This window comes from Crocodylus porosus, unplaced genomic scaffold (assembly GCF_001723895.1).
Source record: "Crocodylus porosus isolate Cpor-Errol unplaced genomic scaffold, CroPor_comp1, whole genome shotgun sequence".
Taxonomy (NCBI): Eukaryota; Metazoa; Chordata; order Crocodylia; family Crocodylidae; genus Crocodylus; species Crocodylus porosus.
Genome location: NW_017728931.1, coordinates 73,734,974 through 73,760,071, shown reverse-complemented (window position 1 = coordinate 73,760,071; position 25,098 = coordinate 73,734,974). Strand labels below are relative to the sequence as shown.

Sequence of the window (25,098 nt, the reverse complement as noted above, 5' to 3'; positions counted from 1 at the left end):
CTCATTATATAAAATGAAAGCTGGAAGGACTGGCTCTTAATGCAGCAGTAATAAAACTAGTTTTAATTAAAATTGACTGTGCATTCCAATGTAGAGCTTATTGCATGGAAGAGCAACCATGTGACTCTGTAAATTGCATGGTTATTGTAGCTGAGTCTGAATGGTGTATTTGCCATTTGGATTTTTCTAAAGTGATACGCCAGTTCAGGGTGGGATTCATCCATTAAATAATCACCTATGAAGCTAGAGGATATAGAAAAATACTTGATTTCTTTTTCTGGTTTTCTGCACGCATACACACACGCACATATGTGTGCATGTGTGTATATATGTGTGTGTGTGTGCGCGCACGCATGTGTATGTATGAAAATACATACATATACATATACATATATATAAAGCTTTTTATAGAGTTCCTTACTCATAAACATCCTTAACCTTTAAAATGAATAAATACAAATTAGAATAAGTTCCCTGGATATATTCCTGAAGAAAATCTATACAAGTTATTCTTAACCACGGTGTACCTGCACTTGGGGTGGCAAGCAATATTTTTAAGTTTGCTGTGGGGCAGCATACAATATTAGCACTGTTAGGTGTACAAACATGTAAACATGATTCACAGGATAAAACGAGAGATTTTAAACAGGAATCCACAGTGTCAAATACATTCTGACCTGTTGTACTCTTTCTAAAGTCTTTGCAATGGAAAATTGCTGTATTATTTATAGTCAAAACACACATGTAGGCTAAGTGCTTGGATTTTCTGAGGTGTGCCTTGAGTCTAAAAACGCTGAGAACCACTGAACTCTGTAAGCCTGTAATCTACTTGGAATTTAATGTTGCGCTCAGTGGATGCATCTATATGTGTGCTTTAATGTAGAGTAATCTATTCTACTACACAGTAAAGTGTCACATCAAAAACTGCTAATATGGTAATATGCAGTAGAAATAGGCTACTGTGCATTAAGTGTCACTAAAAAGGTGTGCACTTTTGCTACTGTGCACTAGGGCAGCCTAATCTGCATTTGTGTAGTACTTCATATTAGAGGTACTAAACATAATGCGCACTAGCAAAAGCACATTAATGCACATGTAGGCATGCTCGGTATACCTATGTAACTCTACTTTGTCTCTGTTTAATTCAGTAAATTCAGTTTAATCACTATTGTCTTCTTCTTTTTTGGGTTAGACAAGCATTTTACATAGTTATGTATTCTGAAATCCTCTTTGCTGTTCCCACAGGAATCTGAGCTCATAGAACTAAGAGAAACTATTGAAATGCTGAAAGCCCAGAATTCTGCTGCTCAGGCTGCTATTCAAGGAGCTTTGAATGGCCCTGATCATACCCACAAAGGTATGGTTTTGTCATTGTCAAAATGAGTGCTAATTTGTTCCCCAGAGAAGAGCAAAGCCACTAGTCTGCTGGTATTTCTTTGAAAAAATGTCTGCGGCAAAGATGAGAGAATTGTATAGTGAGCATTACTCATATTTGTGGTATTTCCACAGCTGGGGAATTTGCATGCATTGTCTGTGTACCACAGTATTCCCGGAGTCCTTATTTCTCAGAATTGTATAGTCAGGAGTCAGTCCCCTCAAGATTAACCCTTTCTATACATCTCTCTAGAACACTGGTTCTCAACTGTTTTTGTACCAAGACCCATTTGCAAAGATTGGCTTGTCCCACCCCATACCCCATTGGCCCTGCCAGTACTTGATCCACAGTGTCCTGCCCCCCTTCCCCCCCCGCCCTGCTGCAAACTTGGCACCTGGCCACCCAGCCACCTTCCCCCAGTGCTGGCAAGTACCTGCCCTGCCATACGCCCATCCACTCGCTGTATGCACACGCGCGCGTGCGTGCGCACAGACACACACATACTCCAGCCACCCATCCGCCCCACTCCTCCAAGCCTGACCTCCAAGACCTGACCTCGCCTGCCAACCCCTGTTCCCCATATACTTACCTTCATCCAGCTGTTGGGCTGCTCCCACAGCCCTCCCTGACTGCATGCAGGTCATGCCCCAAGCATCCCCTTGCAGGCAGGAATGCTGCCAGCCTGCAAGGCGAAAACAACACTTCTGCGTATTTTCCTGGCACTTGCTCGCAAACTTTTGAAATATTCTTGCGACCCACTTTTGGGTAGCAACCCATGAGTTGAGAAACACTGCTCTGAAAGAAGCATGTCAAAGCAGTAGTCAAAGGTTCAGAGAAAAGGGGCAAAATATGTTCAAAAGGAAGAAATAAGAAAAGCATAAGAAAATTGGTGCACTTAAAATGTAAGTACCAGACCAAACAGCAGCTCTGATAGTGTGCTGAAGCTCAACCTAGTTAAGCAGGCATTTTAAATCTCAGAAGTTGAGTCTGCTTTTGCATTTTGCTTGTCCATTTAGACAAAGTTCACATGACAAATCAGGTAATGCAAAAGTGAAGTACCATTCCTGTTGAGAAGAATGATAAGAAAGGTGAATTTTTGTAAAGTTAGTGATTATTTTTTTAACTTATCATTTCAGAAAAGCAACTTCTACCATTATTTTTGTAAATCTCTTCAGTACATTGTAACTTAAATCAAGAAAGTAATATAACTGTATCATACCTTTAAATGGCTTGTCTTGATATCTTGGGGTATATGCAAAGAACGTATTTTCTGGTGATTGGCATATGCTGGAGCTATTTGATGCTTAAAAAAAACGAACCAAAAAGCTTGACTGACCATTCCCAACACATTTTACCTTCTATTTTTTTATTAATAAACTACTGACTGCCTGTATCCAGGAATACATGTCAGTGAATTGCATCTGACTTCAACGGTTAGTTCCACAAAGCATCAAATAGTACACAAACCTCTTACGGGATGGAAGAGGAACCATCATTACCAGTGCAAACTTTATGAAGTGTTTATTATGACATTAATTCAACTAACTGAACCATAACATAATTTGACCCTGATCCTGGACAATGACTCACTTGGATATAAAGAGATGTATATATTGATTAATGTGCAGAATTTGTGCTTCAGTTGCAAGCCCCTGTTCAATAGTATCAAACAGTGCTTAAGCATGTGCCAGACTGTATGCAAGCCATTAGCCCATTGACTTCCCCAGACTATTCACATGCTTAAATATCTTGAATTCAGGCCAGAAAAAAGATCAATGTCTTTTTGCATATGCTATGTGTATTTGTACTCCTCTGGGGCTGGAAGGTACTGCATAGATATAGGTGTAGTTATGATTTGGAATAAAGTCCATATGGACAGATAGCTTACACCGTATTTTCTTTTCTTAGATTTGCGTATAAGACGACAGCATTCCTCAGAAAGTGTTTCCAGCATCAACAGTGCTACAAGCCATTCAAGCATTGGCAGTGGTAATGATGCTGACTCCAAGAAAAAGAAAAAGAAAAACTGGGTAAGTTCTCAGCAGATTTAAACCTATCCCCTAGCTATTATACATTTTCCTAGTGCCTGAATAGCATAATGGCCCATTTCATCTACAATATTCTTTTGGGGCCAGACAGATATGGAACAATTCTCTTTTAGTGTCATTGTAATATTACTGGCAAACCAAAAAATTGTTGATTACTAATGAGGCTTACTTACATCAATCAAGATCATTTAAAAAAACACAAACTAAAATTAATTGTTTGGGGAAACAACCAAATAACTGGGCCTTGATAAAGCCCTATTTGAGTTTTCTGTAGCGAGATGGATTGACTCATAAATATTACATAACCATGAAAGGAGTAGGAATTTATGTGTAGTTCCTACTGTAAAATAGATCAAATGCTTAAACTTTGTTTATCAAGCAGAATATTGCAAAGATCATACGGTGTTCAAGTTTTAATATAATATTTTGTGTCGATAAAAAGAGGATATGTTTTCGTTGTTTTAAAAAATGTTTATGCAGGTAATATTTAAAAATACTGATCAGCCTTCATTCCCTTGATTTGTAATTCCATACTCTTTCATGTTTCTGCAAGGTGAACTCTAGAGGAAGTGAGGTGAATATAAACCATGGAAAATTTGGCATGCATCTATAAAGAACCCTATCTTGGCATGATTGCTATTCATTTTGGCAGTAGGCTTTTGTACTTTCTAAAACCAGATTATCCTGTATGTCTTCTCAGTTTGTCTCTATTCATTTTAATCTCAAAATTCAAAATATAGAAAGGGGGGAGTGTAGCCAAAATCCATTTCTTTCTTGGTAGAAATCATGAGTTGGAAAGAACTGAAATAACATTATCTTGTTTGGTGGTCACACTCCCCACTCCCCAATTATACCCTGGAAGGAAAGAGCTTAAGTGCCCTGGGGCTTTGTAAAGGAATCGAGTTGTCATCAAGTTTTATATAAGTTTACCCAGAGTAAGTTTCTGGGGAAAAGCACATTTTTTTCTATCAGTAACTTCTGTGTGTAGACTAAGATAACAACAAATGGGCTAATTACATTTTGAAAATTCATAGCAAACACAACTGCTGCCATGTTGGCTCTTGAAAAAAATGGCTCTTTGGCTATCTGTCCCTTTTCAATAATGGATAAGAGCTTCTAGAGGAAAACGGCAATGCTTGTTCATATGAAGAACTTACTACTCTCAACAAAATTGCAGTAAAAATACATGACTTGCAAGCTAACATTCTTCTCAACAGTACAGTAAAGGACAAGCCTCATATCACAGCTTAAATTCTTTTGCTTTGGATCCAAACTGTAGTGAATTATGTGTTTGAATAGTTCTGCCATTCAAACTCGTAATACAAAAATAAATTTACAAACACTATTAATTGGATGTTGTCTTGTATTTTTTTTAGTTAATATTACCCATATCTGTATCTAGACACAAAGTGGTTATTTAAAACCAGCTACCTTGAAGGGAATGCCATAAGAATGGGATTCCACAGGGCCTTTATGGTTTTAAATGAGCACCTCCATTGGCATACCACTTGATCCTGCAATTTTTCCATAGTATTCAGTATGCGCTGCGCTGAATTACTTAAGGAACACTGTATCATGTTTTTAAAGATACCGTGTTGCATATGTTAATACCCTGCTTCTATATACTGACCTCAGGCAGTGGCTAGGACGGCATCTGCAAACTAACTCTTGAAGGCATAAGCTGCACAAGCAGACTGAGAAAAGGAAGATAATTTCTCTCTATTTCTATTCTTTTCCAGCTAAGAAGCTCATTCAAACAGGCCTTTGGGAAGAAAAAGTCCACCAAGCCTCCTTCCTCACATTCTGACATAGAAGAACTCACAGATTCCTCTCTTCCATCCTCACCCAAGCTGCCCCACAGCTCAGGGGAATGTGGGGCAGCAGCAATGAAACCATCACAGTCAGCATCTGCGTAAGTCTCTGTCTTTGGTGCGAGGTGCTCTTATCAAATATCACTACTGTCTCCTTAAGCTATGTCTATAGCATCTTGGAAATAATCACCAACATATATGAGCTTTTCGTCTTTCACTCTCTCTGTTTCCTGGCTGCCCCTCATCTGTTCTCCAACTTCATTGTCTCTGATACCAGGGGTGAAATTCATGTTAGAGTTATAGCAGGTGCTAATTGTAAGGGATGCTAGTCTGTGTTAAGTTTAACATGTGCTGGTGATCAGTCGCACATTAAGGCTTAATGCCCTCTCTAATGTGCTTTTAACATGGTCTAATTGTAATGTGTAATCTCACCCTAACGCAGACTGACACTAATATTGGCGCTTTTTAGTTCTTTTCCCTCAGTCACCGCCATTCCCATCCCTCTAGTGGCCCCCCTTCTCACCAGTTTCTCTGTCACTTTCCCTTTTCTAATGGCCTGCTCTACACAGGAAAGCAAGTGTATTCAATAATTCAGTTCAGAAAATCATTCTTAATTTCTAGATTTTTGTTAACTACATCTCATCTCTTGTCTTTTTGTCACACCTCAACTCATGAAATGTGCTGTCCACTAACTTGTGTTTAGCAAAAGCATATTTTCCAGATGGGCATCTAGATTCAATTTGAAAACATCATCAGGGAATGGATAATCCATCACTTTCATTGGTAGCTTGTTCCAATCACCTACACTGTTACAAATGTGTATCTTAGTTCCCAACTGAATTTGTTTGGCTCCATCTTTCAGCTGCTTTTTCTTGTTATACCTATCTTTACTAGATTAAAAAACCCTCTAGTACTCTTTTTCCCCCTCCCCTGGTACCTACACACTGTAATCATGTCACCTCTCAATTTTCCTTTTGATAAATTAAACTTATTGAGTTTCTACCCACCTCTGTGAACTGGATCTGGCTCACGAGGCATACGTTTGAAACTCTTGCTGTATAGGATTGCCATATCTTCATCATCATTTGCCATTATGCCATCTGCAAATGGATTATTTTAGATATACTCTGAAAATATGGATGAAAATACTGAATAGTATTGAGCCCAATACCAGTCCTTGTAAAACCCTGGGAGAAATACAAGTATTCAGTGACTCTATTTTAAGATCCATCAACCAGTTCTGATGCCACTTAAGAGAAATTTTATTAATATTGTAAAATGCTGATTTTTAACCAAAATGTAAAGCAGTAATATATCAAACACTTTAGAAAAGTCTAAGTGTATTATATCTGCATTTTTTTTTTCTTTACCAGTAAATTTGTAGCCTGTGCAAATAATGATTTCAGGTTTGTTTGATAAAATCCATTTCCATAAAAACATAAGATCATAGGAAAGTAGGGCTGGAAGAGACATCATGAGTTCATATAATCCAGCCCCATGGTTAAGGCAGGATCTTGCCTGACTAAAGCAGCCTGGCAAAGTCTCTGTCTTGCCTGTTCTTGCAAATTTCCAGCAATGGAGATTCCACAACTTTTCTTGGTAGCCTGTTGCAATGCCTCACCACCCTCATAGTCATAAAATTCTTCCTAATTTACCCTAAATTTCCTTTGTTGCAATTTGAAGCCATTACTCCTAGTCCTGCCCCCTACAGAAAAAAAGTGCATCTCCTTCCTCCTTATAATTGCCCGTCAGGTATCTGAAATCTGTTATTAAATCCACCTCCATCTTCTCCATACTCAGCAGTCATAGCTCTGTCAACATTTCTTCATAAGTCATATTTCCTGGGCTTCTAATAATTTTTATCTCTCACCATTGGCTCTTTCTACGCTGTCCACATCCTTCTTGAAGTGTGGGGTCCAAAATCAGACACAGTAGTCCAGGTGAGGCCTCACCAGCACCAAATACAGCAGAAGAATCTTTTCCCTTGTTGACTAGCATTGTAATCCTGTCCTTTAGTTCTTTCTTAATTTAATTTTACTTTAATCTCACATTAATCTTTACATTATATTGAGTTAACTGGCCTGTCATTACCTGGTTCATACCACATGCCTTCTTTTGAATGTCATTGCAACATCAGCATTCTTTCAGCCTTCTGGCATTTTCCTGGAACTTCAGGTTTTATTTAAAAATTAGTGCCCATCATTTTCAGCATTTTTTATGTTATCCAGGCCTGTTGATTTTCAGTGTTTAACATGGAGAAAGCTTAATATACTCCTTTGATACTAAAGACCAGAAAATATATCCTAACCTTTATGGGGTGATATATGGGGTACATCCTGCTTCTTTCTAAATATAGAACAGAATGTTTATTGACATTTCTGCCTTTTCTGTATTATGCTTTAATAATGTTATGGTCTCCACCTTGAAATAGCCCCTGTACTATTGCCAAGATTTTGTTTTTTTTCCTTGTATGCTTAAAAAACTCTTTCTCATTGTCTTTAGCCCTATCAGGCATGGCTCCCCCACTCCCCACCTGGTTTTGATTCCTGTTTCTAGCACTGTCTAATGTAAAATCCATAAACAAGTCTAGAAATGGTGACCTGAAATTAGGGCTGCCCCCTTCCAGGGGAATGCTCTAATCACAGAGCTGCAGAGGCGGGGTTCCTTTTGCTTGTTCCTTTTGGCCCTGTGATTTCTGTGGTCTTGACAGTTCAGTGGCTTAGGCTCAATAGACAGAGTTGAAAATGTTTCTATTTAAGCTGTGCTATAACCTGGTATGTAGAAGAGTTCCCTAAGTAATGGGAGGGGTGGGTTCAAACTCTCTTGGGATGTCAGGGGCCTAGAACCTGTATTTCCCACTTGCTCTAACTTTAACCCTATTGGGCAGAAAGTGTTCTTTGCTACTAATATTTTGAGCTGAATTCACTACTGTCTATCTGAGTTTAATGTCATTTTTATCTCCCTTTCCGGAATCTTAGATGAAGTTTAGGTGCTTCCCAGGGATACTGAATTGCAGTGGAAGTTAGATCAGGTTTAAGTGTCATTGATCCCACAGACCCCCACTTGAATCGCTTCTGCTTATACACAGCTCTGCTGTAGGCGCTCAGGAAACTCTGTACTTGCAAAGGGGCTTCTAATGCATTTAACATGAGCTTTGTGGCCATTAACACAGAGCCATTTTTAGTTGCTCATTGGAACTTGAACACCTCAACTCTGCCTACGTCTTCCTTGCCTGCCATGCTGTCCACACCATATCTCTCCCTTGGGATCCCTCCACTGCCTCTGTTTTCCGTAACATCAATTTTAATCTTTCTTTCTCCTTCACCACTGTGGACAGCACCAGTATTGCCAATTCCCATATGCAAGGATCATGAATCAGGCCCCAACATCTCATACTATTAGTTTTCATATTATATAAATAAATAAATAAAAGTTAGGTTATTTGTATTCGACTTCTGGCATCTGAGCCTTTGAGGTACTGAAGTCATATCAAACTTTTCTCCACGACTATAAGAATTAGAAACCTACTACTCATTTTACATGCAGTTCAGATTTTGATACAATTACATAACCATAAGGTAGACCTTTAAGAAACAGTGAAAACTGTCAGGAGCACGATAACATTGAATGATTTGGCAACACCGCACCTCCACCCTTCTCATCTGCCACTTATTGCATTTCCTGGTCCTCTCTGTACCAGTTTGTAAGGATACTACTCTTCTTTAGATTTCTCTTCAAGACACACTGCTACTAGGGTGCCTGTGAGAAATCTAGTAAATAATGTCTTGACAGAGCACCAAGTGAATAGGTGAGATGCACACACTCATATATATATGGATTTGTATCGTACCTATCCACTTGGCATATAGATAACTTTTTTCTTTTGTCCCTTTCCCTAGCTCTTCATTTGATACTTGGTCATTTTCAGTGGTAGTTCGTCAAGATCAAACTGTCTTATTATTGGGAATATAGTAAATAATGATATGAGTCTTTACCTATTTTTTCTCATATGCAGAATATTTTGTACACGTTGTAAACATAAATAGGCTTATTTGAACATACCAGCCATTTTGCTTTCTTTAGTTTGTCATTTATTTTTTATATGCAATGAACTTCATCTTATTCTTTTTTGCATTGGTTTCTTTTTATTTTCCCTGACCTTAGTCTCATTTTCTAAACCATTGCTTTACTTTCTTCCACTTGCATCTGTCTGTCTAATGTATATGCAGGTCATCCCTAATCTGGGCACCAAAGAAAAGGCAAAACGGGCACGTGATCTACAGGCATAGATCCCGGTAAAATGGAATGTGGGGCATGGAATTGTATGTCCAAGTACTAGGCTAAAGACTGTTGCATTTTCTTTCCAAAATGCATTTGCAAGCATTCTGGCAATTAAAAGCTAAACTTTATTCCATGTTTGCATACTAGTAGTTATAGTCATAATAATATTTATTCTTAGATAGCTTTTTCATCTTTAAAGAGTTCTAAAATAATTAGTTATTTAGTAGTTGTAATAAAAAGCTAAATAAGGTACAGCAAGTTAAGTGAAAATATTAGCTGGTACTGCAGTGTGCCAGAAACTTATTTTTCCACCTTCTGCCAGTTTTTATTATGGAATGGATTAATTAAAATAGTGGTGTTTGGGATATGGTGTTCTGTATAATAGAAAAAATTAGAAAAATGACCCATTGTAATGTAGAAGTCAGGTTGATGGCCTTCCCTTGGCAAAATCAAAATAAATGCTTCCATCTCCCTGTGTGCACCATAAAAAGCTCTCCATTTTAAATATAAACAATCACACACAGTTATCTTACAGTATTATATTTACTTTGTTATATAGGAAATATCTGTGGTATTTCAGATACCATATATTATCACCTTGTGGGTAATTAAAGGTAAATATGACAATATATGCATGCTTGTCTTATGCACTGTAAGGCCACAAACTATATTTTTGTGTGACACAGGACAGAACTTGTTGTACATATGTGACAAAAAATAATTTAAAATAATATAGTTTGGTTTTGATCACAACCATTGGAAGATAGAGCCTCTTCATACTTGAAAGGCTAAGAAATGAAAAAAAAATCTGTTTTGTAAATATATTCTATGTTTATACTTTTTTCCACACCCAGAATTATCCAATTAAATTGGATATACAAGAAAAACAATCAATTTATGTGGAAATTTTTATTCTTTATGCTCTTTTAATTTTACGCTGCAATTTGAACACCTTCATGTTGCTTTGATAAGATTTTCTTTTCTATTCCTAGGTTTTACCAGCAGCAACCATTTTCTGTACCTTGATATATAGTAATTACACTGTTTCAAGGAGAGACCCTTCCTTTCATCCCTTGCCTATTTTCCTTCTCCTTTTTAGGATCTGTGAGTGCACAGAAGCAGAGGCTGAAATTATTCTGCAGCTAAAAAGTGAGCTGAGGGAGAAAGAGCTAAAATTAACGGACATTCGTCTAGAGGCCCTCAGCTCTGCACATCATCTTGATCAGATTCGGGAAGCCATGAACCGCATGCAGGTCAGTGACTGGGGTAACGATGACATAAACCGTACTCCTGTTTTCCCGTTCACTTTTTTTTAAAATTTCAGTTACGTAAAGAAGTATTAATACCCAGTAAGGTGACAAGTAAATGGTATTTCCTAGAGCCAGTCCTGATAAATGTAGAGATAAAGAGTGGTTTTAAAACTTATCACTTATTCTAGCAACCCAAATACGTTTTGCAGCTACATGAAAAGACATAATTCTTGCCTTAGTATTTGTACAATGAAAAAAAACTCAGGCTGGAAAAACATGTGTTGCAGACAAGCATAGAGATCAGGAAGCTGCTTGTCTCACAGTTTATGAAAATGGAAAAAGTGATCGGGCATCTCCAGACCTGTTTATTTGATCTCAACAGCGTGCAAAGCTTTTGAAACAAAATCAAAGGAGAGAATAATTGAAGATGTGGAGATAAATGGTAAATGGTGATAACATGCGACATGCATTTACCAAAGATAGAACATGCTAAGTCTGATGCATTTTTTGTAATAACAGATTTCCTAAATGGGGGATGTAGGGTAGATCTAACCTATTTGGACTTATGTGAAACTTTTTATGTGGATTTCCATGGGAAGTTGTTAGCCAAGATTGGGATTACTACAAATGTAACCTTAGTAAGGACTTGACAACTGGGAGAAGAAAACAGGTTCTGCTTTAGGGGAAACCATCAGGCTGGAGGGAGATTGCTAATGAAGTTCTTCAAGAATTAGTCTCAACGCTGGCCTTATTTAATATTTTCAGTAGTATTACCTGGACACAATATATGTATACTTCTAGGTCACATGAATTTGGGAGACATCATCAATACCGAAGAAGACCAGTATATCATTCAGGAAGAGTGAAATTACCTTATGGACTGAAATAACAGAACTGGGATGGTACAAGGTCATGACAGATCATGCACTTAAGACTAGCAATAATAATTTCTCCTATTAGCCGATAGCTTATCATTTGGAATTGACAGAGGGAAGAACCAAGTGTATGTGTGTGTGTTTGTTACAGCACAACTGTAAGCCATAAACATGATTTGGCCATGAAGGGTATTTTTACACATGCTTTAGTTAAAGCCCCTCCCCCTGCCCCCATCCCCCAGTTTAGAAGCATGGGGATGCTGATACATGAGAGACAGAGGTTTCTGGGATGTGCTAAATTGTCCATTCCAATGTGCTGTAATTACAATGCGTCAGAACAGCCTCCCTACATGTCTATAGACACCTGAAAAAGGCAGTTGAAATCCTGGGACTTATCAAGCATCGGGTGTCAGATATCACCTGAGATAGGAAAGAATTAAAGCTATTGTATTAGCTACTGGTGAATCTCATCTAGAATACTATGTATCATTCTCGTCACCCATTTTCAGCAGAGATAAATTCAGATGGCAATAGGTATAGAAAAGGGCTACTCCACTCAGGGGGGACTTCCAGTCCTTGGCAAAACAAGGGCTCATGATTTATGGACTATAAACTCTAGGGAGGGAAAATAACTATTTATAGTAAAGGCCAGTATTGGAACCAGAAGCAATGGATAGGTATTGCCATGACTAAATTTAGGCTGGAAATTTGAATCAGATTGCTAATCGGGGCAGTGAGATTCTGGAGCAGCCTTCCATTAGGAGTTGTAGAGGGAAACAACCTAAGTGTTTTTAGGAGGGAGCTTGATACATTTAAGAAAAGAATTATGTCATGGTTTCCTGCTGTAGCAGGACTGGACTTCATGACTCATGAGAATCCTTCCAGTCCCTTGTGTCCAGTTGCAAAATTCTGCTGTACTTCCTGGTGGGTGTGATGCTCCTGGGATAAGGAAACAGCATGTTAGGTTCATGTGCCTCTAGAATCCTGACTCCACCAAATGGTATGATTGCTGCTTGGCCAGTCCCCAAGCCTTTGGTCATCACTGTTGCTATAATTCTCTTTCCTGGAGTATTTTTAAAGGGGGAGCACTCTCCAGTCCACATGGAGTTTTGGAATTTGGAGGAGGGATGAAGTAAGAGGTTGTGCAGCAATACACTGTATATTTTGAAAACACCCAATACACTTTTCCTGCACAGTTCCCTCATTACCCATCAATCTTCCATGACACTTTTCCCCAGAGACCTAGTACAGGTTTCAACTCAATTCCTACACTGGGATAGCATTGCACTTGTTTGTCACCTTCCTCTCCCTTTCTACCGTACTTGATTTGTCTAGTTTCTTTCTAGTTTTTTGTGCCTGTTGTATTTCCTTTCTTTATTGTTCTGTCCCCTATGCTTTTGCTTTTCAAATTGTGGTTGAAGACTCTCTATAAAAGCGTCAGACACTTAGCAAAGTGTTAGCAATACCGTCAGCAAGAATAAGCAGTTGCTTTGTACCATGCTCCATGAAGCGACTAAAAACTAGATTTAGCTGGTACCAGGCTGTACTCAGGCTAAGTTTTCATTTTATTATTGCACACTCGATAATCACTTGGCACCATAGAGGATTTGGCTATGAAAAAAATCCTAGTGGTACTGATTCATCTGTCACTATATGTTTTCATCAAAGGGGTTTTGTTTGCTATTATTTGAACAAACCCATGTTTGCATGATCAGAAACTGTCTGATGTCAAAAAGGGTTATGAAACTGCTAAACCATTTTATTTTTTATTGTCCACCTCTTAATTTCAAAGCTCCTTGGTGATGTTATTGATTCAGTGTACTTCCTATGGCAACAGGAGCTTTCTGTGATTTTAGAAGCAATATCTATTTGAGATTTTCACAGCTGCTTAATGAAATGACTGTTACATAAGATATTTGACAGAAAAAGATGACTGTGTGGAGCAAAAATTACCAGCACACCTCCAGTACTGTTAGATCTTCAATAAACAAAATATTGAAGTTTGTGTTAATGAGGAGAATAGCAGATGCAAGTGAAATGGGGTTTTGTAGGTTTTTCCCCTTCATTTTGGCAGTGTAGAAAATCTTGTTTTCACTAATTGTGTTTGTACTGTGGGTGCATTACTACATGCTGCTGCAGAGTTGCTAAACCAACTTGTTCCTGCTGGTGAACAGAAAGCACCTGAATAACCACCCCATGCTCAGTGGTCTTCTGCCACAAAAATCTCCTACGTGTATAGATTGATTTCTTTTCATTTTAGAATGAAATTGAGATACTGAAAGCTGAAAATGATCGTTTAAAGGCAGAAACTGGAAATACTGGGAAGCCAGCCCGACCCTCATCAGAGTCTTCCAGCAGTACCTCATCCTCTTCATCACGGCAATCGTTGGGGCTTTCTCTGAACAACTTGAACATTACAGATCCTATCACATCAGGTAAACAATGTGCTTATACAAAATTAATATAAATGGATTTCATATCATTTGCATTTCATTCACCCGTGTCTTCAGAAGCTGTGCATACTTCAGTTTGCACAGGAATAGAGCAAGATGAAAAAATTTCTAGTTACTTGTAACTTGCCCTTTTTATTCCCAGACATTTCATTGTTCATTTTATGCAGCTTCCTTAAGAATACACCATGCACATTATCAGAATAAAAGAAAATCACATTAGATTCTCAAAACTTGTTGGTGGGTACTGCTATCTAGTTTAATTTGAGATCACCCTTTTATTTCTATATACAGTGGCCACATCTACACATGCGCTTTACTGTAGCGTATACTAACTAGCTGCAGAACAAAGTATCACCATCTACGCCTGTGATGCTATTAGGCACAGTAAACTAATTCATGCTGCCATAAGATAGTACTGTTGGGGACAGTACAGTCAGGGACAATATGATCTTACAGCAGGGTAATTAACTGATTAAACGCACATGTAGACTCTGGCCACAAGTGTAAGTTGTGCCCGGTCAGCTCAGCTAGTAGGAGGCCAGACTCCTGTCCCTTCTGCCTAGCCAGATGGCACCACATTTTCAGCACCCTTGTACCCCAGCCAGCCCCTCTGTTGCCCGCCCCCCCGGTGCCGCTAGCCCTGGCATAAACTGCTCCTCCCCAGCTCAAATTGCTGCTGTCCTGGGCAAACATTTAGACCCTGTGCCTGGGAGTAGTTTACTCTGGTTCAAACTGCTCCAGAGTTTATTGCTTCAAATGAATTGCATGTGTAGATGCACCCAGTTAGAATCAGTTTAACCCATTTACTGTAGCATTAAATTCTGTGTTACTAAGTATTCCTATTAACTTTTATTTAACTTTTTCACTTTAAAGTGAACACAATTTTCATCTACATACTGGCCGCTAACAATTTAAATTTTCTAATACCATAGTGTTTGAGGATTGTCTTCTCACTACAGCAAACCTTCTGCACTTATTGAATAAACTGACCAAGAAACAGGAGCAGTGTCTCAAACATCAGAACCATAAGCATAGCACAGACTGACACTCATTAGTGTACATCTGTAGAAAGTATAATGCAGTCTCTGGAACTAATAATAATGTGGCTACTAATTATAGAGAGTCCAGGCAATAGGACAGCTGGGAAAGTGCCAAACTGCCTGACAATAATTTGGGTTGGCAGTTAGTCCTCATATCTTGCCAGCCATTGATTACATGGGCATTTGAACCTCTCTTCTCATTTAATGTCAGACTTTATATGAAAATCAGCATGTTTTCCTTTGCATTCCAGCCATCTTACTGCCAGGTTTAACTAACAAAATGGATGATGTCCTGTGGTGCCTTAACATATCAAGATATGTTGCATCTATTGCAAACAGAACCATTCAGCAGCAGGAGGGAAATGTCTAATTTGTGCTTTGTCTTATCCCTACTTTAAAGGAAGAAGTCCCCAATACCAGGGTTGAGTTTCTGCTAGAAAAGTATTTCATGAATAGATGTTGTGATCACATCTGAAAATCTTTTGATTCTAATTAAGGCTGGCATCCTAGCTATTAAAATACAGCAGAAAAATAATGGAATGGTTCAGCATGTTCTTTTAGTAAGTAAGTGAAATATCTTTAAGAAAAGAAGGGAGTAATGGCATATAAAGAGAAGAGGAGTATCCTATTAAACTATGTAACCAATATTTCTAATCAGGGTATGTGCCATTTCCTTAAAGCAACTGCACGTTTGTAGTGTATGAACTTTCTACCACCAAATTTTTGTGGTGTCTTTAGAGACTAAGAGATTATTAATAAGAGGTTCCTGATCTTTTGCCAGGTTAAGCATGCTATGAGCAGAATCAAGGGAATATAACGAGACCCTAATGAGAGAAAGAGATTTTGAACTATTTGAACAGGTAGTGAAAAGCACCAAGGAATAGAAGCTTTTGTTAGAAAATCTTAGTAGGGAGAGAGCATTTTTGACTTTTTGGGGTAGTGGAATGAACCCAGTCTTTAGCAAAAGAGCATTCTTATTTCAGGAGCTAGTGAAGAAGCAGACCTAAAAACATATGCTGTAGGCTGAGCGGCAGTGCTTACTACCAAGATCACTGTAAAGGGTCCCATCACCTGAATGCAGTACCCAAATGCAGTTTGTATTTATGTTGAATACAAAGCACTTTCTGGGGCAGGGTTACTCCTCCTGCCTCTTTTTTTCCCTCCTAATTATATTGCTAGAACAAGAAAGTAATTGAAAAATAAAACCTGCATCATGGGAAAAACCTGGGCTCTTGTATGTGCTTGTGGCCTGTGAGTATAAGATGAAATCAGTTGGGAGGGAAAGATGAAATACTGTATTGGTATTCTAGCAGCAGATGTTTTGACCTAAGTATTTGCTGCCCTTCACCTGACATTTAAAGGGCAAACTGAGTACCGAAAGGTAGAATGTTAGTCTGAGTTCTACATGAGGGACTCATATGGGTGCATAGAAATTTTGGACATGCTTCAGTGAAGAAAGAAAAGACAAAACTGTACTGAAGTTATGTACATATATCTGTCAGCCAGTTCAGGATTCACATAATTATCGTTAGTTACACACTTTAGTTGCCTCCAACAATAGACAAATTATTGCTTTTTCATGGACAACATTAGTGGATATGAAGTAAGTAGGTGTTAAAATAATTATGCTGCAGATTGTCTGGATGGCAGATTTTCTTATTAAAAATAAAAAGCACCCAACTTGGAATAAACGTTTAAATGACAAGCAGAACAAAGCTGATATCACTTGTCAGGTTTATCACATTCTGTAAAATGTGTTCACTTCATGTGTTGCAGATATTTTACTGGAGGATATTGCAGATGGGGGCCTCCATAAAGAAGGCCACAGTGTGAAAATTTTAGTCACCATAAACAAGGGCTATGGTCGAGCGAAGGTAGGTTCATTTTCCCGAAATCCTAGAATTATAGGCTCTTGTGAATGCCACTGCTACAGTTTAAAAATGTATGAGTTGAAATTTTATAAGAAGTTTTCAACCTTTGATATTTTAAAAGTAAAATCAGAATAATTGTCTTTAAGTTAAACCTGTTTTTGATATATAAACTATGAATAAGTTACAGTATTGTAATTTTAGATAACCTTTTTAAAAATTGGAAAATAGAAAAGGTGCATGTTAGCCACTTATCTTAGCATAGTTTGTGAAATTGCTCTCTTTCCCTTGCAGGATCAGAAGATGCAGGCATATTTGATAGGCTCCATTGGGGTTAGTGGGAAAACCAAATGGGACATTTTAGATGGTGTAATTAGACGTCTCCTTAAGGTGAGGCATTTAAAATGCATTTGATTTTTTCAATCCTTTTTTTAATCTTGCTCGTATACCATTTTCTCTGCCTGCTTAGTTCTGACTTGCTGGTTTTTATTTTTTTGGTCATGCAGCTTAAGATGCTCATTAACTTTCTTTTTAATGTTTTTGCTCTTTTTTTCTAATATATGTATGCTTCGTAACTGAGTCTTGTAATGGGACATCCCTATGCACCTAGGCTAAAGTGTGTGTTTTAATGAGCTGTCTGACATGAAATTGACCCTGTGTGCTTTTATCTTGTGTGTACATGTAATTTTAGGAATACATTTTCCGAGTGGATCCATCTACTAGCCTGGGTTTAAGCTCTGACTGTATTGCTAGCTACTGTATAGGGGATATAATTAGAGCCCATAGCCTAGAAGTGCCAGAACTGCTGCCTTGTGGATATCTGGTTGGAGATAATAACATCATCAGTGTGAATCTAAAAGGTAAAACCACAGCAGGATTCTTTCAGAAATGTTTTTTCTCTTAACTCTATTCCCTCATGCTCTTAATTTTATCTTTTATATATGAACTTTCTAAATTCTGTCCCCAGTCTTTGGTGCTGTTTGTGTGTATGTGTAGTGTCTAGCACAATGAGAGCTTATGATACTGCTGAAATGAAATTAATATATATTAAACAGTGATATGGATAGTGTGGTTGTTCTTTTACTGGCTCTAAAATTGCAGCAAAGGACAAATCCAAAAAGTGACAAAATTCAAGGATTCCATTCAGAAATGGTTCTAAGTCATTCATCCCCACAACAAATATTTCAAATAGCTGTTGGTTTTTCTGTTCTGGGGGCCTTCCAAAGGACTTTGCATATTTGGATGTGATAGCTACATCCTGGTAACCCTTTCTTGTGCTACTTTGACCTTATCATCTTGAATGCTTGAAATGTTTGAAGCACAAATCTCTGCCTCACTGAGACTTCTCTTCATATTTACTTTGATTTTATTACTCCCACCCATTCTGTCATTCTGCTGCTGCCACTGTTTAATCTTTTTGGCCTACTGGAAGAAGCTGTGCACTTCTAGAGGTAGCGAAACCCTGCAGCAGGGTTTATATTCAATAAAAGTGTTTACCTGCTCTCATCATGTTATGGATGTCAGTGCTGAACCTCTGAGTACCTTAGATGTCACTTTTGTGGGGGTGGAAACAAGCTATTTTCTCCTCTTCTTTTATTCCCAGGAGTAGAAGAAAACAGTTTGGATAGTTTTGTGTTTGATACACTTATTCCTAAACCAATTACCCAGCGGTACTTTAATTTACTGATGGAGCATCGCAGAATCATTTTGTCGGGACCCAGTGGCACAGGGAAGACCTATTTAGCAAACAGACTCGCTGAATACGTAATAACTAAATCTGGCAGAAAAAAACCTGAGGATGCAATTGCTACATTTAATGTTGATCACAAATCAAGTAAAGTAAGTTACAATTAAAAATGACAATCGTTGCTAGCCATGCCATGGTGGCCAAGAGTTGTTCCTATTAATTTACAATTATATTTCCTATATTTTATGTAGAGACTGAACTTTTAATTGCAATGAAACATGCAAACTCCTCTCTGTAATCTTAGTTAGTTAATTATAATGGTATAATAGTTTATTATAATATTATATGTGCAAAAGATGAATTTAGGTGCTTGGTGCTTCAATTAAAAAGCTGATGAAGGAGCCGATAAATAACATACCATCTTAACTCTCAGTCATTAGTGTTCCAGTAATTTCTCTGTCAGATGAATTTGGATGTACAGTAGCATTAGTTAGACTTACATTTCAGTAATGGAAATGGTAACCCCAAAATAGTAGAAGTCTGGTGGTTAGGGCAGTGAACCAGAACCTGACACCTTGATCAGCACTATATAAGTACTACTTGCCACTGACCTCTCCAGAGTATTACAGTAGAGATACTAACGATGCAATATTTAGTCAGTGCTTCAGAAACTTCTCAGACTGAATAACACAGATTGTCAATAAATTCACAGGCTTGCCAGATCCTCTAGAAATCATAAAATACACCTGTTAACCTGTTAAAGTAGATACAAAGTTATTTAGTACCCCAATAAATCATCAGTCAGACAATCCATGTCTTTGTCTACAATGCTCTTAGCTTATCAGCACTGTTAGCATAGGTTTAGAAGAGAAGACACTGGGGCTAAGTTCAGACAGTCAAAATGCCCGAGGCTGAATCGATTCAGTCTTTGCAGGTTAGTCTAAACTGCAGAGATTAAACTGAGAAACAACTGGACAGACACTCAGTTTTAATTCAGATAATTCACATACCTGTATGGCTCAGGCCAGAAGCCAGGGGGGCACTAGAGCATGGGCTGTGTGTTCACTTACTCTTCCTTACACTTACACCCCAGGTCTCTGGGATTACAGCAGCAGATTCTGCAGGGTTGCTAATCACTTCAGCTAGCAGGACATTTTTAGCAGGGCATGCCAGCTCTGTACTTGGGAGAAGGGAATTTTAATCTTCTTCCCTGGTCCCAGACCCCAGCCAGTGTTTGCCTCAGGGTGTGTGGGGGGCAGACAGCGCAGCCCAGGGCTGGAAAGCATGCGGGGATGCTGGGGAACTATGATTTAACTTGAACTAGGAAGGGGTCTGGTACAGAGGTTTTATAAATTGGTTTGACCCAAATCAGTTAAGTCTGATGCAACATTCAACCAGGTTTATCTTAAGCAAGTTTCAGCCATTTTGAAACTGGTTTATGTACAGTGAACATTTGTTCTGTTACAGGTTTAAACCAGTTTCTGATCACTTAAAATGGTTTATGTGCAACTTCTGTCCCTAGCCCAAGACTATAGAGTCAAATGGAGCCCTATTCCACCTGTTATAAAAACACCTGTTTATATAGAGATTTGTGTTGTCATTTCATCTGGCAGGAAAGTGGTCAAATTTATCATAATTATAGTAATTATCTGACAAGAACCTAGCTTTACCAGCTCCCTAGAAAATTGTGTGCACTTCTGTGCCTTGTGCCATCTTAAATTCATTTGACCAGAGGAACTTGTGATTTTGTAGTTAAAAAGAGAAAAACAAACATTTCCAAATGTGCTTAAATACTACAGATGGTTCTACAGAACTCTACTTGGAAGAAACATGATTTTCCTACTGACGCACCTGGTCGGAGGAAGCCCAACATATTTATACACCCAAACAAAATCTTTCTGAAAACAACAAATAATATTTTTCTACTCTAAAAATATATATGATTTTGCTCCTACTGTTCCAGGAATTATTCTACTGTAATGACAGTGATATTGCTGATCAAAATGCCACAAAGCCTACCAATATATATGTACTTCTTTCATCCTTTTTTCTTGTTTGAAGGTTAGATGGTGACTCACTGAAATCACTAGGGCAAAGTCTGTAACATGCAGGAAATGGAAAATCCCTATTCTAATACAGTGTAAATTTATATATGCTCTTGCTGTTATGTCACATGCAGTACTGTAGACAGAACACAAAGACAAAGCAAAAACTAGTAATTAGCTATGAGACTTGGCAACACTAAATTCTTAGGGGGGTTGTACCAATTTTGTTGGGATTGTAAGACGTGTTCTTTACCCCAAAATCTCCAACCCTCTCAAGGGCAGCCAGGTAGCTGGTTGACATAGAGAAATTAAACGGAGCCAATACACTTTATCAAAAGAATCATCAAAGGGGTTAAGCAAGTGCTCAGTAAGGGGAACTGAATGCTCAGCCCATTGGAAACAGAATACAGTCTGTATTCCTGAGGAAAGTATCCATTGCCTATCTAACAAGCAGGTCTTTTCAGGCATGGAGACTAAGCTGAGATATAAACACTAGAAGAAATCTCTAAACTTTACTTTGTGCCTGTAACAGCCTGTCTCCTTACAAATGCCTCCATTTCATTCTTCTGTTTTTCTTTTTTCCTCCAATTTTGTTTAAGGATCTACGACAATATCTAGCTAACCTGGCTGAGCAGTGCAGTGCTGACAACAGTGGTGCTGACCTCCCTGTAGTAATAATTCTTGACAACCTCCACCATATAGGTTCATTGAGTGACATCTTCAATGGTTTCCTCAATTGTAAATACAATAAATGGTAGGTAATAGCTCTTTGCCCACCCTTCTCACTTACGTTTAAACAATTAAAAGATGTACTGTTTTGTATGATAACATATCCTACAGATAACCTTGAATTCTTTGAGCATTTATAGACATGCTTTTTTATCTCATGATGCGCCAGAGATCCACTGCTTTGGAGTGAGTCTGCTCTGCACGTGAGCTAAGGCAAACTGCGCTGCAACATGTGCAGTTGTATAAGCGGTGAAATGTGTGTCAACACACAGAAAATGGCGGCAGCACATTTTTCAATTAAAGCACTTCCAATGTGTTTTAGTTCAAAAGTGCACCACGTTCATTTTCTCAGTGCTGATGTGCATTTTGCTGCTTATACAACTGCAAGCATTGCAGCACCAGGTGCTTTTCGAAGCACCCGGCACTGCGGCGTTTGCATGTGTAAAAGTGCTATTTATGTCTAGATTGATTTATAACAGTATAACACCCATTTTCCAAGAGGGCTGCAAATTTTAAGTACATGAATAATTCCATCCTTATTCAGTCAAGTACTTAAGTATGCTTCATTTGTGCATATAACCTCCATTGATTTAATTGAGATTTAGGTATATCATTAAAATTAAGTGCTTTACTGAACTGGGGTCTTAATCCCCTGCTCTGTTCTAATACATCTGTATCAAGAAATACAGGGTTTGCTAGCTCTAGTGTGTCACAAAGGTTATGGGAGGGTAATACCAGCCTTTATGGGGGAGTATTTTCCTGAGTACAATGTGTACACATGGAACAGCAATGATTATATAGCAGGTATCAGTGATAAATTTGTCATTTATATCAGCTCTGCAGTGAGCCAGATATTTAACTATATGTAAAAAAAAAAAAAGTGTGAAATATTCTTTAGATACAGTAGTATGTGGTTGACTGGCTGGTTTTCATGGTCAGGGCAGCATACAAATTATGAAGTCATTTGAACACAGATATTGGCTATTGTTAATTAGGATATTTCTATTGTAAAAGTGCCAGTTATAGGGAATTCCTGTCATAAAATTCCTAATGTATTGTAACTTACTGCTCATGAAAGACATTGACTGCTAGAATTGAAGCTCTAAGTATAGCACAAATAATAAGGTATATGAGGACTGCTTTGCATTATTTATTTTTCAGCTCATAAATGGGTGAAAAGGGAACCCCTCCAAAAATGCATAAAAATAGCAGCAGATTTTTTAAAAAAGTTGACACCAAATGAGACAAGCACCCCCATTTCTCAAAGACGGCTTTATGCAGGATAAAAAAATTAAAGATTATTCTGTGGACAGCCATCCAGGTAGATTCTCTTGCAGTGAAGTCTTCTGCTAACACCATTATTTCTTCTCTTTTCAGTCCTTATATTATTGGAACTATGAACCAGGGGGTTTCTTCCTCACCAAATCTAGAATTGCATCATAATTTCAGGTAAATACACTTTATCCGTAATTTATCTATTTTTGCTTTGCAGGCCTCCCATATGTCCTCTTCATTCCAGCTTTTCCACAAACACTTGTTTTAAATGTTATCACCTGCTAGAGTTGTCTACCCTATCTGTTTCCCTTACTGACAGGTACCAGTGGAAACTGTTTCCTTTCACCAAAAGATGTAAAATACCTTTTCACCAACATCAGCTATCTGATAGCTTTCCACAGCTTACCCTTTAGAAAGCTGAGTCCTTGAGATCATTATTGTGCTGCCTGAAGTAGCACTGGGCAATAAAGAAAGATTGACTAAACCGTTGTCACTTATCCTTTTAATTAACTTCTTTTTGCAGAGTACTAACTTTAAACAGTGAGGTCCTTGCCTTGTTGTTTTAATGGGAAAAACAATATTTGTTAATCTTTTGATTATTTAATATTTATATTTCTTATGTACAGATGGGTGCTGTGTGCTAATCATACAGAACCTGTAAAAGGTTTCCTGGGCAGGTATTTGAGAAGGAAACTGATTGAGACAGAAATAGAAAAGAACATGCGCAATAATGACCTCATCAAAATCATTGACTGGATCCCTAAGACATGGCATCATCTCAACAGCTTTTTAGAAACGCACAGTTCTTCAGATGTGACCATTGGTGAGTCCATGTAATACAACTAATGCTATCCTTTTCTCAATAAACCCTGAAGTAAGGATAAAAATGGAACCTCTTATAAAATGTCATATTCACCTTTTAAAAATTTATGGTTTAAGCTGTGTTGGTCTAAGGGCATGGGCAGGCAAGGTTTTTTGGGTAAATCCAAAAGCTTTTATTAGACCAACTAAAGATAATTCCTCAGCCTGATGAAGCGTGTTTGTACCCAAAAGCTTGCAAAGAAGAATTTTTCCAACCATTTTAGATGAACTAATAAAATATATTGGATTTACCTAGAGAACCTTGCCTATCATGGTTTAAGCCGACACTGAAAACATCAAAACGTTTTCTTCTTTTTCTTGAGAAATGTACCTTGCAACATTGTTACCTTCACCGAAACACATTCTGAAATCCTACAAGAAAATTTGTTCTCCTGAGATTTTTTTTCTTGGTTACCATACTACAGTTGCTATTAAAAGGTTATACATACAAAGAATTACCATGATAGTGCTCTTTCTGAAGTTAGAAGTTTGCTTCTTTAACTATGCAACATAGTTAAAGCATTAGAAACACCTTGAATAGATACAGTTATGCTGGCTCAGTGGAGCCAAAAAAAAAGATATACTGAAATAAGCACATTCTTATCTGTATGCCAACATCTGTCTTAAGACTTTTAATGCATTAGCTACGTTGGCAGGAAAATAAAGGGGGGGGGGAAATTACACTTCATTGATATTAGTTATGCTAGTACAACTTTTAAGTACAAACAAGACCTTGGAATTGTGGGGGAGGGCAAACTACACTTTTTAATTTCTTAATAGGAATTAAATTCAGAAAAATGCTTGCCCATAAATATCACATCAAACATCCTCCCAAGCCTAACAGCCTTTAGGGGAGTGTGGCTAAGGCATGCCAGTTTCTGTAGCCAGTGACACAAAAGGTAATGATATGGTCAGCATTTTATCTGGTCACTTTTGACTCCTCAGTCCACAGGACCAGGGGACCAGTTACAACTAAGTCAGCTGTGGGCTGCCTTTGGCATGACTTTAGAAAGAGCTTGAATTCATACTTCTGAAGCCATAAACAGATACCTTAACAGCTCTGCTGCTGTATCTTCAAGCTAATTGCATTATAATTATTCTTAGTTCAGGATTTCACCAGAATTACTCTTTCCTTAATTTGAATACTATTAATTTTTGTTTTTAAATCAAGTTTAAATAAATTAAAAAAAATTTGCTTTCCAGGTCCTCGTCTTTTCCTTCCCTGTCCTATGGATGTTGATGGATCCAGAGTATGGTTCACAGACCTCTGGAATTATTCCTTGGTACCATATCTTTTGGAGGCTGTAAGAGAGGGTCTCCAGGTATGTAAACAGATTAACTGACAACTACTTGCTTCCAAAAGGCCATATTTTTTAGTTTTATTGTAGCCTCTTTCCAAGATGCATTTCAGTAATGTGCATGAGTGCTATAACATTTCCAACAATGAGGAAAAAAAAACTGATTGAAATCAAGTCTTGAACCCATTTTGCCTTGCTATTT

The 25,098-nt window shown here is 38.0% G+C and overlaps 1 protein-coding gene across 2 annotated transcripts in view; it reads left to right on the top strand.

Annotated features, from left to right (window-relative positions):
- Positions 1–25,098, top strand: part of NAV3 (neuron navigator 3) — a 787,742-nt gene that overhangs the window by 751,002 nt on the left and 11,642 nt on the right. For both annotated transcript variants that reach the window (XM_019543171.1, XM_019543169.1), the window contains 14 exons: positions 1,246–1,357; positions 3,284–3,405; positions 3,977–3,997; positions 5,163–5,335; positions 10,615–10,768; positions 13,901–14,075; positions 16,910–17,007; positions 17,296–17,391; positions 17,693–17,861; positions 18,605–18,840; positions 21,333–21,487; positions 22,840–22,911; positions 23,364–23,560; positions 24,802–24,920. In XM_019543171.1, the coding sequence (XP_019398716.1) occupies positions 1,246–1,357; positions 3,284–3,405; positions 3,977–3,997; positions 5,163–5,335; positions 10,615–10,768; positions 13,901–14,075; positions 16,910–17,007; positions 17,296–17,391; positions 17,693–17,861; positions 18,605–18,840; positions 21,333–21,487; positions 22,840–22,911; positions 23,364–23,560; positions 24,802–24,920 (1,899 nt within the window). The remainder of the gene's footprint in view (positions 1–1,245; positions 1,358–3,283; positions 3,406–3,976; positions 3,998–5,162; positions 5,336–10,614; positions 10,769–13,900; positions 14,076–16,909; positions 17,008–17,295; positions 17,392–17,692; positions 17,862–18,604; positions 18,841–21,332; positions 21,488–22,839; positions 22,912–23,363; positions 23,561–24,801; positions 24,921–25,098) is intronic.